Source organism: Salvelinus namaycush, chromosome 3, assembly GCF_016432855.1.
Source record: "Salvelinus namaycush isolate Seneca chromosome 3, SaNama_1.0, whole genome shotgun sequence".
NCBI lineage: Eukaryota > Metazoa > Chordata > Actinopteri > Salmoniformes > Salmonidae > Salvelinus > Salvelinus namaycush.
In genome coordinates, this window is record NC_052309.1 from 85538683 (window position 1) to 85556737 (window position 18055).

Sequence of the window (18055 nt, forward strand, 5' to 3'; positions counted from 1 at the left end):
ATAGACTGTTCTCTCTACTACCGCATGGCAAGCGGTACCGGAGTGCCAAGTCTAGAACAAAAAGGCTTCTCAACAGTTTTTACCCCCAAGCCATAAGACTCCTGAACAGGTAACCAAATGGCTACCCGGACTATTTGCATTGTGTGCCCCCCCCACCAACCCCTCTTTTACGCTGCTGCTACTCTCTGTTTATCATATATGCATAGTCACTTTAACTATACGTTCATGTACATACTATCTCAATTGGCCCGACCAACCAGTGCTCCCTCACATTGGCTAACCGGGCTAACTGCATTGTAATGCTATATCAGGAGGATCATGACAACGTTAGGTAACTACAGGACAATGCTATATCAGGAGGATAATGACAACATTAGGTAACTACAGGACAATGCTATATCAGGAGGATCATGACAACGTTAGGTAACTACAGGATAATGCTATATCAGGAGGATAATGACAACGTTAGGTAACTACAGGACAATGCTATATCAGGAGGATAATGACAACGTTAGGTAACTACAGGACAATGCTATATCAGGAGGATCATGACAACGTTAGGTAACTACAGGATAATGCTATATCAGGAGGATAATGACAACGTTAGGTAACTACAGGACAATGCTATATCAGGAGGATAATGACAACATTAGGTAACTATAGGACAATGCTATATCAGGAGGATAATGACAACGTTAGGTAACTACAGGACAATGCTCTATCAGGAGGATCATGACAACGTTAGGTAACTATAGGACAATGCTATATCAGGAGGATCATGACAACGTTAGGTAACTATAGGACAATGCTATATCAGGAGGATAATGACAACGTTAGGTAACTACAGGACAATGCTATATCAGGAGGATCATGACAACGTTAGGTAACTACAGGATAATGCTATATCAGGAGGATAATGACAACGTTAGGTAACTACAGGACAATGCTATATCAGGAGGATAATGACAACATTAGGTAACTATAGGACAATGCTATATCAGGAGGATAATGACAACGTTAGGTAACTACAGGACAATGCTCTATCAGGAGGATCATGACAACGTTAGGTAACTATAGGACAATGCTATATCAGGAGGATCATGACAACGTTAGGTAACTATAGGACAATGCTATATCAGGAGGATAATGACAACGTTAGGTAACTACAGGACAATGCTCTATCAGGAGGATCATGACAACGTTAGGTAACTACAGGATAATGCTCTATCAGGAGGATAATGACAACATTAGGTAACTACAGGACAATGCTATATCAGGAGGATCATGACAACGTTAGGTAACTATAGGACAATGCTATATCAGGAGGATAATGACAACGTTAGGTAACTACAGGACAATGCTATATCAGGAGGATAATGACAACATTAGGTAACTACAGGACAATGCTATATCAGGAGGATCATGACAACGTTAGGTAACTATAGGACAATGCTATATCAGGAGGATAATGACAACGTTAGGTAACTACAGGACAATGCTCTATCAGGAGGATCATGACAACGTTAGGTAACTATAGGACAATGCTATATCAGGAGGTTAATAACAACGTTAGGTAACTATAGGATAATGCTATATCAGGAGGATCATGACAACATTAGGTAACTACAGGACAATGCTATCTCAGGAGGATAATGACAACATTAGGTAACTATAGGACAATGGGTTATAAAGCCCCACTGGGAGGCTCTTACCTCAGGGCCTGGACCAGGTTCAGGTCGGTGAATTCATGGAGCTGCACAAAGTCATGGAGGACCTGGAGGTTGAACTCATCTCTGCAGGGAAAATAATAGAATATGTTTAGTAATGATTTTCTGAAATCATTGTTCAATTATTTGAGTGTTGAGACACAGACACAAAAAATGACAAACACACAGACATTTAGACACACAGCCAGACACACAAATGCACGTACACACACACACGCACATACACACGTATGTATATGCTCACACAATCAATAAAAACTGGGGGAGGAACACACACACACACACACACACACACACACACACACACACACACACACACACACACACACAAGGTGACACCTCTATCATGACATCACTCTTCTTGACATCTGTGGCCTTTGGAGTTAGTGATACTCCCCCTGAGATAGACAGGAGGCCTCCCAGGACCTATCCCTGACAGGGTCAAAGCCAGCTCTGCCCTGGGGGATTCCTGACCAATCAGGGAGAGCACACACACAGTCTGCCCCTCCCCCACTGGAATCAGAAATCTCTTCATACCAATTGGACAGAGCAGAGCATCCATGACGATATCTGGGTGGTGTTCATGCCCTAATAAACACAACTCAGCTCTCCACTTCCTGGTATGGCTTGTCGACTAGCCGACCACACCCAGGCCGTAGCACTATAAGGTAGGCAATGCACCCAGGGTAATAACACACACAACGCACAGCCATTGGGTGTTGCCTGTTATGTGGCTTTGAATTAATATAAAAGATGGTATTTCTTCAGGAGAGACTCAACTTTGACAGTTTTTTCAGCTTCAGCCAACATTCGAGGATTTTTAGGTACTTAACATTATTTAGAATGGATGAAGTGGAAATCAAAGTCAGACGGACTGTGAAGGAATCAACGTCTCTGTTTCGAAGTCTGAGGGTCTAGATGTGGATCTAATAAAGGCTGTTGGGGGAAAAGGGCGTTGGGGGAAAAGGGCGTTGGGGGAAAAGGGCGTTGGGGGAAAAGAGCGTTGGGGGAAAAGGGCGTTGGGGGAAAAGGGCGTTGGGGGAAAGGGGATGTGCCTGACCTGACAGAGGAAAGTATGTGATCTGGAAATGGGACATCTTTGACAGGAAAGAAGTGACGTCCTTCTGAACCACATAACACACACAGAAACACAAACACACAGACATGACACACACACACACACACACACACACACACACACACACACACACCCCCCGACACAACCACATAAAGAGACGTAGCATGCATCTTGCCCCCCACTGACCTCTCCCCAAGGTAGTCTCCGATGGCGGTCTTGTTTAGCCCCTCCCCCTTGTACAGGAACTGGGCGATGTCATCGCTGGTGTGCTTAAGCAGGTCGTTCTCAATCAGGAACTTAATCCCCTGAGAAAATACAACATACACCCCGTGTCAGACCCTCGTTACAACGGGGGCGTTCCTGGTCGTATTGTTTGTAGCCGTACAGCGCATATCAAAAGATTGAAATCATATTTTAGCTAAATCGGGGGTAACCCCGACCGGGATTCAAACACGGGTACGATCCATACCATAATGTCAAGAGGATGGAACCTCCTAATTGATGAGGTTGCTAGGCGTTTGGTTAAGGTCACTACAATTGTTATTGTGGTTCGTGAAATGTCAAACACTTCTCCACACATTGTCAGACCTGAGAGTTGACTCAGTGGTAATGCAAAAAACCCACAACCTGGAACAGCACAAGTATATCAAACCCACAGGACACATTCAGAATGTCTATTTCCCTCCAATTCAACTCTGAACCTGGAAGTCAGTTGCACTGCTTTGTTTCCTTGTTCCCCTCTAACCAGGGACTGATTTAGACCTGGGACACCCGGTGGGTGGAATAATGATCAGGTAGAACAAAGAACCAGCAGGGTCCGGACCTCGTAGGATAAGATGTGAATAACCCTGGGCTGAGATTCCCAAAAGCATCGTAGCACTAAGATCATCTTTGTGCATTTAGTTTCAATAGAATGAAGAAGATGTTCGTGCTACGATGCTTTTGGGAAACCAGCCCTGGTCTATTTGATACTCACCTTTTGGGAAACCAGCCCTGGTCTATTTGATACTCACCTTTTGGGAAACCAGCCCTGGTCTATTTGATACTCACCTTTTGGGAAACCAGCCCTGGTCTATTTGATACTCACCTTTTGGGAAACCAGCCCTGGTCTATTTGATACTCACCTTTTTAGGGTCCATGTTGAATTTCTTTCGGCCCATAGCCACTTGCTTATTCCTCTGCATGTTTTTCCTGCAACATTAAATCAAATAGAATCAAATTGTATTTGTCACATGCGCGGAATACAACAGGAGTATCGTGAAATACTTACAAGAACTTAACCAACAATGCAGAGTAAGAAAATATTTGCTAAATAAACTAAAGTAAAAGAAAAAAGTAACACAATAAATAACAATAAGGAGGCTATATACAGAGGGTACCGGTACTGAGTCAATGTGAGGGGGTACCGGTACTGAGTCAATGTGAGGGGGTACCGGTACTGAGTCAATGTGAGGGGGTACCGGTACTGAGTCAATGTGAGGGGGTACAGGTACTGAGTCAATGTGAGGGGGTACCGGTACTGAGTCAATGTGAGGGGGTACAGGTACTGAGTCAATGTGAGGGGGTACAGGTACTGAGTCAATGTGAGGGGGTACAGGTACTGAGTCAATGTGAGGGGGTACCGGTACTGAGTCAATGTGAGGGGGTACAGGTACTGAGTCAATGTGAGGGGGTACCGGTACTGAGTCAATGTGAGGGGGTACCGGTACTGAGTCAATGTGAGGGGGTACCGGTACTGAGTCAATGTGAGGGGGTACAGGTACTGGGTCAATGTGAGGGGGTACCGGTACTGAGTCAATGTGAGGGGGTACAGGTACTGAGTCAATGTGAGGTGGTACCGGTACTGAGTCAATGTGAGGGGGTACAGGTACTGAGTCAATGTGAGGGGGTACAGGTACTGAGTCAATGTGAGGGGGTACCGGTACTGAGTCAATGTGAGGTGGTACCGGTACTGAGTCAATGTGAGGGGGTACCGGTACTGAGTCAATGTGAGGGGGTACAGGTTAGTCCAGGTAATTCAGGTCATATGTACATGTAGGTAGGGGTAAAGTGACTATGCATAGATAATAAACAGAGAGTAGCAGGAGTGTAAAAAAGGGGGTCAATGCAAATAGTCCAGGTAGCCATTTGATTAATATGAAATGAATTAGAGATACATTATTATTGTATTCCCCATCTGTGATACTGCCAGGGCTGGTTTCCTGGATACCAATGAAGGCTAGTCCTGCACTACAAAACACTTTCAGTGGAGATATTCCATTGAGCATGCTTTTCAGTCCAGCACTAGGCTTAATCAGGGTCTGGGAAACCAGCCCCAAGAATAAGTGTTTGTGTGATGCCATGTAAATATAAACTTCGTCTAAAGAGTGAAAAAGTAGATTGGAATTTGTCTTTTCATTTCAAATCACACACATTGATCTCCATGATCTATTTACTCATCTCACATTGGGTCAATATTATGTATTCATTCACTTATTAATTAAAATAATACTTTCATGAATTGAACATTTTGTCATCAGCTTGGCAGTTAAAACTGCTCCAATGGGCCACTGATGACAACATTCAAGATGAAATGGTGACTCAACAATAAGCATGATTGGAAAAGCCCATTTCTCAGACCTGGAGTGTCGAGAGGTCAAAGTCTACTCCGTCTTCACTGTCACCATGCTTACGTCACCTTGCCCCGGCTAGCCAAAGGTCACCAGACTTCCTCTTTGATTCATTATTTCCCCCAGCATTCCTTTGGCTATTGTCATTGGGAACTACAGTTCTCCCCAGCGTCAGTTATAACAGACCACTATTGAACCACGGCCCATTTCCAAAGCTACAGGAGTTGGTTATTCACAGAAAGAAAAACACCAGTTTGCCCACCTGATTGTCTTTGACACATGGATAGATAAAGACTCAGATGATTCTGAATTCCAGCTCTTTATACAACTTAGTAAATGGTCAGAGCAAACAAAAGTGCATGTCTGAAAAAGAAGTGGGTGGTGGAATGGGATCCCCCTCAACTTGAGTACCCCACGGCCCACACTCCAAAGTACCCCTTCACTTCTTCCCTCCCTAGGGACCCTCCATTGTCTGTTCTACCCAAACACCTCTGCATTATTGAATAGCCCCCCCCATCACGGTGGGCGTGGCTGATCAAACATTTAAAAGCACTAGTCAGTGTGTGTATGTATGTGGCGGTGTGCATGTGTGTGCGTGCATGTGTGTGCGTGGTGTTTTGGGGAGGGGAAGAGGGTTGGTACTATCTGGACATTAAGGTATAAATATTTAACAACAGTCATTTGCTAAGTTAATGGAATACAAACAACAAAGCAATTTGGACTGTCAGAGATAGGAGATGGTAAGGAACCCTGAAGAACCTTAAAAAAAACTAAGGAACCCTGAAGAACCTTAAGGAACCCTAAGGAAACCTGATTCCATACTGTTACACACTCACCTCTCCTCTGTGGAACCCAGGTTCTCAATCTCACTGGTCACTTCTGCTATCTCATTCTTCAGACGCTGGAAATTAGAGAGAGGAGAGGGTTAGGACCAAACACACAGAGCATTACACTCAGTCTGCTGTCTCATTCTTCAGACGCTGGAAATTAGAGAGAGGAGGGGGTTAGGACCAAACACACAGAGCATTACACTCAGTCTGCTGTCTCATTCTTCAGACGCTGGAAATTAGAGAGAGGAGAGGGTTAGGACCAAACACACAGAGCATTACACTCAGTCTGCTGTCTCATTCTTCAGACGCTGGAAATTAGAGAGAGGAGGGGGTTAGGACCAAACACACAGAGCATTACACTCAGTCTGCTGTCTCATTCTTCAGACGCTGGAAATTAGAGAGAGGAGGGGGGTTAGGACCAAACACACAGAGCATTACACTCAGTCTGCTATCTCATTCTTCAGACGCTGGAAATTAGAGAGAGGAGGGGGTTAGGACCAAACACACAGAGCATTACACTCAGTCTGCTGTCTCATTCTTCAGACGCTGGAAATTAGAGAGAGGAGTGGGTTAGGACCAAACACACAGAGAATTACACTCAGTCTGCTGTCTCATTCTTCAGACGCTGGAAATTAGAGAGAGGAGGGGGGTTAGGACCAAACACACAGAGCATTACACTCAGTCTGCTGTCCCAGGACAGATTGTGAGGTTCCAGAACATTCTATTTCTCCTCCAGACCCATCAGTGCCCAGTCTGTGCCCACTGCTGCCACCATGCAGTCTCCCCATAACCCTAACCAATACTGACACTAACCACTCTAATCTAATCTCAACCGGATGTGTACGTGCCCAGCAGCAGGTCTCTCTTTTTCCAAAACACTTTCTTCTTTACAAACCACATTAAAAGGGAGGAACATTGGTGAATGCCCTCCATACACATGGAGTAGGGAGCAGGACATTTGATTATTTTGGGGTTATGTTTGGGAGATTAATGGAGATATTGCCGATTCTGCCTTTTCTGACAGCTGACAGGAGGGTGGGATGGTGAAGGGCCAGACTGGCAGTCACCAGTCAGGGCCCCATACGAGGGTGAAACAGGGTGGAGACTAGAGGTCGACCGATTAATCGGAATGGCTGATTAATTAGGGCCGATTTCAAGTTTTCATAACAATCGGAAATCGGTATTTTTGGACACCGATTTGGCCGATCATTTTTTTTACACCTTTATTTAACTAGGCAAGTCAATTAAGAACACATTCTTATTTTCAATGATGGCCTAGGAACTGTTACGCGAATGCAGTAAGAAGCCAAGGTAATTTGCTAGCTAACATTAAAACTTATCTTATAAAAAACAATCAATCAATCAATCAATCATAATCACTAGTTAACTACACATGGTTGATGATATTACTAGTTTATCTAGCGTGTCCTGCGTTGCATATAATCGATGCGGTGCGCATTCGCGAAAAAGGACTGTCGTTGCTCCAACGTGTACCTAACCATAAACATCAATGTCTTTCTTAAAATCAATACACAAGTATATATTTTTAAACCTGCATATTTAGTTAATATTGCCTGCTAACATGAATTTCTTTTAACTAGGGAAATGGTGTCACTTCTCTTGCAACAGAGTCAGGTTATATGCAGCAGTTTGGGCCGCCTGGCTCGTTGCGAACTGTGTGAAGACTATTTCTTCCTAACAAAGACAGCCAACGTCGCCAAACGGGGGATGATTTAACAAAAGCGCAATTGCGAAAAAAGCACAATCGTTGCACGACTGTACCTAACCATAAACATCAATGCCTTTCTTAAAATCAATACACAGAAGTATATATTTTTAAACCTGCATATTTAGCTAAAAGAAATCCAGGTTAGCAGGCAATATTAACCAGGTGAAATTGTGTCACTTCTCTTGCGTTCATTGCACGCAGAGTCAGGGTATATGCAACAGTTTGTGCCACCTGGCTCGTTGCGAACTAATTTGCCAGAATTTTACGTAATTATGACATAACATTGAAGGTTGTGCAATGTAACAGGAATATTTAGACTTATGGATACCACCCGTTAGATAAAATACGGAACGGTTCCGTATTTCACTGAAAGAATAAACGTTTTGTTTTCGAGATGATAGTTTCCGGATTTGACAATATTATTGACCTAAGGCTCGTATTTGTGTGTGTTATTATGTTATAATTAAGTCTATGATTTGATAGAGCAGTCTGACTGAGCGATGGTAGGCACCAGCAGGCTCGTAAGCATTCATTCAAACAGCACTTTCGTGCGTTTTGCCAGCAGCTCTTCGCTGTGTTTCAAGCATTGCGCTGTTTATGACTTCAAGCCTATCAACTCCTGAGATTAGGCTGGTGTAACCGATGTGAAATGGCTAGCTAGTTAGCGGGGTGCGCGCTAATAGCGTTTCAAATGTCACTCGCTCTGAGACTTGGAGTAGTTGTTCCCCTTGCTCTGCATGGGTAACGCTGCTTCGATGGTGGCTGTTGTCAATGTGTTCCTGGTTCGAGCCCAGGCAGGAGCGAGGAGAGGGACGCAAGCTATACTGTTACACTGGCAATACTAAAGTGCCTATAAGAACATCCAATAGTCAAAGGTTAATGAAATACAAATCGTATAGAGAGAAATAGTCCTATAATTCCTATAATAACTACAACCTAAAACTTCTTACCTGGGAATATTGAAGACTCATGTTAAAAGGAACCACCAGCTTTCATATGTTCTGATGTTCTGAGCAAGGAACTTAAAAGTTAGCTTTCTTACATGGCACATATTGCACTTTTACTTTCTTCTCCAACACTGTGTTTTTGCATTATTTAAACCAAATTGAACATGTTTCATTATTTATTTGAGGCTAAATTGATTTTATTGATGTATTATATTAAGTTAAAATAAGTGTTCATTCAGTATTGTTGTAATTGTCATTATTACAAATACATTTTTTAAAAATTTTTTATTCGTCCGATTAATCAGTATCGGCTTTTTTGATCCTCCAATAATCGGTATCGGCGTTGAAAAATCATAATCGGTCGACCTCTAGTGGAGACTGGAGGGGGAAACTACATCATGATGGCATGGGGACACACACAGCTAATAAAGAGAAGGCGTGAGATCGCTCGTCCTCCTGTGTTGTCATCACAGCCAGCCAGGCCAGGGGATGCTAGAGTGTCACAAGGACCATGTTACTGAGAATGACCGGGGTCACCAGACACACCACAGAGGTCACCAGTGCTTTGCACTCTTGGTAAGATTAGCCTGGATAAATAAAGGTAAATGAAAAGAAAGATGCCATGGAGAGGCAACGTTACATTTTAGTGCAAGAAACACATGTATTAATTAACCTCCCTGCCTTGATATGAGCTTCATTGACTGACACAGTAGATGAAGGGTGGATGAAGGACTCTGCTTGTCTCATGGGAACTTAGCTAACCCCATTCTGGCTGGGTGTGTGAGGAGTGACACCAAATGAAATTATCTAGTCATTTTACAGCTCTTAACGTTCTTCCAAGACCTGGGTTCAAATAGTATTTGTCTTTCAAATTCCTTGCTCAATCAAACACTCCTAGTATTTGAAAGAAAACAAATCCTATTTGACCCAGGTCTGACTTTTCTTGCCCTATTAATCTACTGTTAGTCCCCCTACTGCTCACACTCCCAGTCAACCACTAAATAGTACACATACAACTAGCTAGGCTCCATCTCAAGATAGTCAGGTTACTAAAGGGGATCCTGCACTTTGTGGGGGGAAATGCCACATTCTTCATGGGCCATACTATCTGGAGGATATATTCAGTCTCTTTGCAGTGAGGGGCATCTGGAGGATTAAGGCAGGGGTAGAGCTAACTGGCAAGTCAAGTCAATATTTCATCAAAAAGCAGAGGAGAGGACAGACAGAGGGCCTGCTGGGGCAACAGAAAAAGGGTTGAGAAGCATCCTCCCTATACCCCCAAGACCTCCCCCCTACACCCCTAGACCCCCCCCTACACCCCCAAGACCTCCACCCCTCCAAAGCAGGGCTGCGTTCAGCAGGGCACAACGTTGTGGAACGCTCAGATAGAAATATTCTGATGTAGAAGAACCATGCCTCTCTGACTGGAGAATGTGGTATGTTTCACATGACAGGGATGGAGCACTGGGGGTGATGAATTAACAGGTTTGGAAGGGAGAGACAAATCCTACCAACAGACTTCTACTGTACTTTAGAAAACTAAGGATCAGTGTGTGTCTGGAACACATTATGATACTGGAAGATGCTTTGATACTGATGTAACCCTCAATACATCTTAACACAACTCTCTCCTCCCCACACACACCTCTCTCCTCCTCCACACACACCTCTCTCCTCCTCCCCACACACACCTCTCTCCTCCTCCCCACACACACCTCTCTCCTCCTCCCCACACACACCTCTCTCCTCCTCCCCACACACACCTCTCTCCTCCTCCCCACACACACCTCTCTCCTCCTCCCCACACACACCTCTCTCCTCCTCTCCACACACAACTCTCTCCTCCCCACACACACCTCTCTCCTCCTCCCCACACACACCTCTCTCCTCCCCACACACACACCTCTCTCCTCCTCCCCACACACACACCTCTCTCCTCCTCCCCACACACACCTCTCTCCTCCTCCCCACACACACCTCTCACCTCCTCCCCACACACACCTCTCTCCTCCTCCCCACACACAACTCTCTCCTCCTCCCCACACACAACTCTCTCCTCCTCCCCACACACAACTCTCTCCTCCTCCCCACACACAACTCTCTCCTCCTCCCCACACACACCTCTCTCCTCCTCCCCACACACACCTCTCTCCTCCTCCCCACACACCTCTCTCTCCTCCTCCCCACACACACCTCTCTCCTCCTCCCCACACACCTCTCTCCTCCTCCCCACACCACTCTCTCCTCCTCCCCACACACCTCTCTCTCATCCTCCCCACACACATCTCTCCTCCCCACACACACCTCTCTCCTCCTCCCCACACACAACTCTCTCCTCCTCCCCACACACACCTCTCTCCTCCTCCCCACACACACCTCTCTCCTCCTCCCCACACACACCTCTCTCCTCCTCCCCACACACACCTCTCTCCTCCTCCCCACACACACCTCTCTCCTTCTCCCCACACACCTCTCTCCTCCTCCACACACACACCCCTCTCCTCCTCCCCACACACACACCTCTCCTCCTCCCCACACCTCTCCTCCCCACACACACACACACACCTCTCTCCTCCTCTCCCCACACACCTCTCTCCTCCTCTCCACACACACCTCTCTCCTCCTCTCCCCACACACCTCTCTCCTCCTCTCCCCACACACCTCTCTCCTCCCCACACACACACACCTCTCTCCTCCTCTCCACACACACCTCTCTCCTCCTCTCCACACACACCTCTCTCCTCCTCTCCACACACACCTCTCTCCTCCTCTCCACACACACCTCTCTCCTCCTCCCCACACACACCTCTCTCCTCCTCCACACACACACCTCTCTCCTCCTCCCCACACACACCTCTCTCCTCCTCTCCCCACACCTCTCTCCTCCCCACACAAACACACCTCTCTCCTCCTCTCCCCACACACCTCTCTCCTCCTCTCCCCACACACCTCTCTCCTCCTCTCCACACACACCTCTCTCCTCCTCTCCACACACACCTCTCTCCTCCTCTCCCACACACCTCTCTCCTCCTCCCCACACACACACCTCTCTCCTCCTCCCCACACACACACCTCTCTCCTCCTCCCCACACACACACACCTCTCTCCTCCTCCCCACACACCTCTCTCCTCCTCCCCACACACACACCTCTCTCCTCCTCTCCACACACCTCTCTCCTCCTCTCCACACACACCTCTCTCCTCCCCACACACACACACACCTCTCTCCTCCTCTCCACACACACACACACACCTCTCTCCTCCTCTCCACACACACACCTCTCTCCTCCCCACACACACACACCTCTCTCCTCCTCTCCACACACACCTCTCTCCTCCCCACACACACACACACCTCTCCTCTCCCCACACACCTCTCTCCTCCTCCCCACACACACACACCTCTCTCCTCCTCTCCACACACACACACCTCTCTCCTCCTCTCCACACACACCTCTCTCCTCCCCACACACACACACCTCTCTCCCCCTCCCCACACACCTCTCTCCTCCTCCCCACACACACACACCTCTCTCCTCCTCCCCACACACACACACCTCTCTCCTCCCCACACACACACACACCTCTCTCCTCCTCCCCACACACACACACCTCTCTCCTCCTCCCCACACACACACACCTCTCTCCTCCCCACACACACACACACCTCTCTCCTCCTCCCCACACACAGCGTACCTGAATGTCTTCCATCAGCTCCTGCTTGCGTCGGCGGATGTTTTCCAGCTCATGCTGCTCCTCAGGGGTAAGGTCGTCTGGCACTGTGGGGACAGAGAGAGAGAGAGGTTAGGTTTGGGTTATCCCAAAATACTCACAGAACACACCTTCCTGGGCCCTATCGTTCTCACTGTAGCCTACCTGTTCCCTTAGGCAGGGTAATGAGACTAACCTATCAAAAAGAGATGGAAGGCTCTGAGTAGGGTCTGGGAGCCTAGAGAGAAAGAACGAGGAGAAAGAGAGGAAGAGAGAGAAGGAAATAACTAGAGGAGAGGGTGAGAGGTCTGTTTTGGAAGTAAGACAATCGATAACCGACAAAAACACTGAAAGCTAAGAAGAAGATATGGTTTCCTGCACATCCTGGCCTTAGCTTACATTAGAAGCCAGTCAGGGGGAGAACACTCCAAGAGAAAGACTTGAGGTTTCCCAGCAGTACAGAGCAGCCTGCCGGAAGCCTACTGCCCCACCGTGTTTACAAACACTCCAAGAGAAAGACTTGAGGTTTCCCAGCAGTACAGAGCAGCCTGCCGGAAGCCTACTGCCCCACCGTGTTTACAAACACTCCAAGAGAAAGACTTGAGGTTTCCCAGCAGTACAGAGCAGCCTGCCGGAAGCCTACTGCCCCACCGTGTTTACAAACACTCCAAGAGAAAGACTTGAGGTTTCCTAGCAGTACAGAGCAGCCTGCCGGAAGCCTACTGCCCCACCGTGTTTACAAACACTCCAAGAGAAAGACTTGAGGTTTCCTAGCAGTACAGAGCAGCCTGCCGGAAGCCTTCTGCCCCACCATGTTTACAAACACTCCAAGAGAAAGACTTGAGGTTTCCCAGCAGTACAGAGCAGCCTGCCGGAAGCCTACTGTCCCACCGTGTTTACAAACACTCCAAGAGAAAGACTTGAGGTTTCCCAGCAGTACAGAGCAGCCTGCGGGAAGCCTTCTGCCCCACCATGTTTACAAACACTCCAAGAGAAAGACTTGAGGTTTCCCAGCAGTACAGAGCAGCCTGCCGGAAGCCTACTGCCCCACCATGTTTACAAACACTCCAAGAGAAAGACTTGAGGTTTCCCAGCCGGAAGCCTTCTGCCCCACCATGTTTACAAACACTCCAAGAGAAAGACTTGAGGTTTCCCAGCAGTACAGAGCAGCCTGCCGGAAGCCTTCTGCCCCACCATGTTCACAAACACTCCAAGAGAAAGACTTGAGGTTTCCCAGCAGTACAGAGCAGCCTGCGGGAAGCCTACTGCCCCACCGTGTTTACAAACACTCCAAGAGAAAGACTTGAGGTTTCCCAGCAGTACAGAGCAGCCTGCCGGAAGCCTACTGCCCCACCATGTTTACAAACACTCCAAGAACAGTCAAGTCCACAGCACATCACAGCGAAGCAATAAGACAGTGTTTCCCCAGATTCATTTACAAGTGGGTTGTAAAGGCCGCCCTACAACACCACCAAGGGCCCAAAATGAAATCAATTGAAGCCAAATGATTTTAGACAGGGGAGAACAAACCACGCCGCCTCACGTGTGACATCACATCCACCACCAACACCACAAAGGGCAACAAACAGGATGAAGTCAAAGGTTCTGTAATGGTCTGTGGCTCCTCCAGGTCACACTAGACATGCTCTATACTGCATACTCCTCTGGTATGTGTGTACCAGCTCAGTCCAAGTCAAATACAAGCCCAGGCCAGCAGTGTCAGGCCAGCAGTGTCAGGCCAGCAGTGTCAGGCCAGCAGTGTCAGGCCAGCAGTGTCAGGCCAGCAGTGTCAGGCCAGCAGTGCCAGGCCAGCAGTGTCAGGCCAGCAGTGCCAGGCCAGCAGTGCCAGGCCAGCAGTGTCAGGCCAGCAGTGCCAGGCCAGCAGTGCCAGGCCAGCAGTGTCAGGCCAGCAGTGCCAGGTCAGCAGTGCCAGGCCAGCAGTGTCAGGCCAGCAGTGCCAGGCCAGCAGTGCCAGGCCAGCAGTGCCAGGCCAGCAGTGTCAGGCCAGCAGTGTCAGGCCAGCAGTGCCAGGCCAGCAGTGCCAGGCCAGCAGTGCCAGGCCAGCAGTGCCATGCCAGCAGTGCCATGCCAGCAGTGCCAGGCCAGCAGTGCCAGGCCAGCAGTGCCAGGCCAGCAGTGCCAGGCCAGCAGTGCCAGGCCAGCAGTGTCAGGCCAGCAGTGTCAGGCCAGCAGTGCCAGGCCAGCAGTGTCAGGCCAGCAGTGCCATGCCAGCAGTGCCATGCCAGCAGTGCCAGGCCAGCAGTGCCAGGCCAGCAGTGCCAGGCCAGCAGTAGCGTGGCATATCTCAAAGCACTGTCACTGCCTCTACGGTTATTATTAGCTTCCCCGGGCCAAGGACTGAGGGAGGAGCAAGCTGTCCTGAATGATTGGGCTGCTCTATGTGTGTGTGTGTGTGTGTGTGTGTGTGTGTGTGTGTCAGGGCCATTGAAAGTCAAGGAGAGAGTCATGTCTATACAGCACTAACCAAAGGTGACACCATCACAACACAACAACAGGACCCTGTAACAGAGGATTCTGAACCCATCTGAAACCCAGACACTGACTCAGCCCAGCTCAAATCATTTCATACATGTTGAGACAACACACTTTCCTCAACAATCCATCATCCATGTCTGAGTCTCTCAAACCCAATGGATCAACTTCCTGTTGAAACACAGACGATAAGGTGCTCCCTGTACCCGCGGCCTCTCTCTATGGGGGTGTGAACAGCACCCGCTGGTGACCCCTCTCCTGCATCAACACCCAGGAGATCATAAGCTGGAGGTTCATAGGTCAAAGATCATGGGCTGTGGTTGACCCCGGTGGGGCTCACTAGAAGACTAACAAGCCCAGGACCAGAGAGGGATTTAGACTCTCAAAGTATCCATGACAACCACCTGCTTTCTCTCTCTGTCTGTCTGTCTGTCTGTCTGTCTGTCTGTCTGTCTGTCTGTCTGTCTGTCTGTCTGTCTGTCTGTCTGTCTGTCTGTCTGTCTGTCTATCACCTGCCAAGGCTAAGACATTGACCATGTCTGTTAGACACACAGCTAAATAAATACTAGAATGGCCTTTTATTTCTTTATGCAGGCAGTCAGAATCTCCTTGAGACGAAGTATGTATTTGATACCTGGCCTTACATACTGTACACACGCACACACAGCGCACACACACACCGCACACACACACTGCTGCTGCTGATAGGCCGGGTAGGAATCCTATCCAATAGGGCAGATTTTACTTCATGGCGTGTTACATTTCATGGGCCTCATCTTCCATGGATTGTCCAAGTGAATGTCACGCTGAGTAAAGCCACAGCAGTGCTGTGTGCTTAACAGACACAACAGGAAATGAAGTCCTCATCCTGACAGAGAAGTCATACTGGGTGGATGCATCTGGGGAAACAACATACACAACCACCCACTGCATTCCTGTCTTGACTGGTAGGGACAGTTAGAAGAACACCACAAGACCCAGAGAGAGAACGAATTAAAGAGAGAGAGATATATATAGAGAGAAAGAGAGAGCGAGAGAGAGAGACAGAGAGAGACAGAGAGACAGAGAGAGAGCAAGGCATCCCTTAACTATGGCCTTCCTCCTATAACACTATAGCTATCCTCTTCCCCAGACATTTAAATGGCAGGCTATTCAGGGCCGTAGCAGAAACACAGCCCTAGCTGCAGGTCAAACACTCTGCTTCACATCAGAAAACCACATGAGGGAGTAGTCCGTTCCTGTTGTGACATCAGTGCCATGTCACACTCACTTCCCTTCTCAGAATATAAGCAGGTGTCCCCAATGGCATCCTATAGCCTTTATAGTGCACTATAAAGACCTGGGCCCTACTGAAAAGTGGTGCACTATAAATGAAATACTCTGCCATTTGGGAAACACCCTAAGAGAGAGGGGGGGTTGGGAAAACCCTTCCACTTGAACTAATTGCTGAGAGGAACTGTGTCGGGATACTGGGGGAATATGGCCTGTGATTGCTGTTGTTTGACTGTCACTGATCAGGCCACTGGTATATAACGAACATTAAAGATTCCCCCTGCTGCCACAGTAGGGGAAGCAGCAGAGCTGTGTGTCTGCGTGTGTGTGTGTGTGTGTGTGTGTGTGTGTGTGTGTGTGTGTGTGTGTGTGTGTGTGTGTGTGTGTGTGCGTGTGTGCGTGTGTGTGTGTGTGTGTGTGTCTGCGTGTGTGTGTCTGCGTGTGTGTGTCTGCGTGTGTGTCTGCGTGTGTGTGTGTGTGTGTGTGTGTGTGTGTGTGTGTGTGTGTGTGTGTGTCTGCGTGTGTGTGTGTGTCTGCGTGTGTGTGTGTGTCTGCGTGTGTGTGTGTGTGTGTGTGTGTGTGTGTGTGTGTGTGTGTGTGTGTGTGTGTGTGTGTGTGTGTGTGTGTGTGTGTCTGGAAACCAGTGTGAAGAAACAGTTTTACTGTCCTCCTGACACAAAGCTCCCTAGAAAAGAGTTTCCTGTATCATGTCAGCCATATTGAGTAGGAGTACCCAGGTCCAATTGTTGTCTTGTTGTTTTGTCCCTTCTAGTGTTGCATGGTAAACCCACACTTCACTACTTTTTCCATACTAGAACATGAAAAATGGTTCAGTATAATCATTTTTGTAACTTTAGGTACTACTGTCAAATGTGTCTCACGGATCAAGTCTGTCAGCGCAGCCAATGTCTCCCTTAATAGAGCAAAAGCACTGTGCCTTCTCCACTCAGCCTGCATCATGTTAGATCTCCACTCAGCCTGGGAGTCTGGACTGCATCATGTTAGATCTCCACTCAGCCTGCACTGGGAGTCTGGACTGCATCATGTTAGATCTCCACTCAGCCTGTACTGGGAGTCTGGACTGCATCATGTTAGATCTCCACTCAGCCTGGGAGTCTGGACTGCATCATGTTAGATCTCCACTCAGCCTGCACTGGGAGTCTGGACTGCATCATGTTAGAGCTCCACTCAGCCTGGGAGTCTGGACTGCATCATGTTAGATCTCCACTCAGCCTGCACTGGGAGTCTGGACTGCATCATGTTAGATCTCCACTCAGCCTGGGAGTCTGGGCTGCATCATGTTAAATCTCCACTCAGCCTGGGAGTCTGGGCTGCATCATGTTAGATCTCCACTCAGTCTGTACTGGGAGTCTAGGCTGCATCATGTTAGATCTCCACTCAGTCTGCACTGGGAGTCTGGGCTGCATCATGTTAGATCTCCACTCAGCCTGCACTGGGAGTCTGGACTGCATCATGTTAGATCTCCACTCAGCCTGGGAGTCTGGACTGCATCATGTTAGATCTCCACTCAGCCTGTACTGGGAGTCTGGACTGCATCATGTTAGATCTCCACTCAGCCTGGGAGTCTGGGCTGCATCATGTTAAATCTCCACTCAGCCTGTACTGGGAGTCTGGACTGCATCATGTTAAATCTCCACT

The 18055-nt window shown here is 48.0% G+C and overlaps 1 protein-coding gene across 2 annotated transcripts in view; it reads right to left on the bottom strand.

Moving 5' to 3' along the window:
- Positions 1-18055, bottom strand: part of LOC120041481 (cytohesin-1) — a 66294-nt gene that overhangs the window by 18763 nt on the left and 29476 nt on the right. For both annotated transcript variants that reach the window (XM_038986418.1, XM_038986419.1), the window contains exons 2-6: positions 12617-12699; positions 6251-6315; positions 3930-3996; positions 2992-3110; positions 1713-1793 (exon numbers count right to left, since the gene is read on the bottom strand). In XM_038986418.1, the coding sequence (XP_038842346.1) occupies positions 1713-1793; positions 2992-3110; positions 3930-3996; positions 6251-6315; positions 12617-12699 (415 nt within the window). The remainder of the gene's footprint in view (positions 1-1712; positions 1794-2991; positions 3111-3929; positions 3997-6250; positions 6316-12616; positions 12700-18055) is intronic.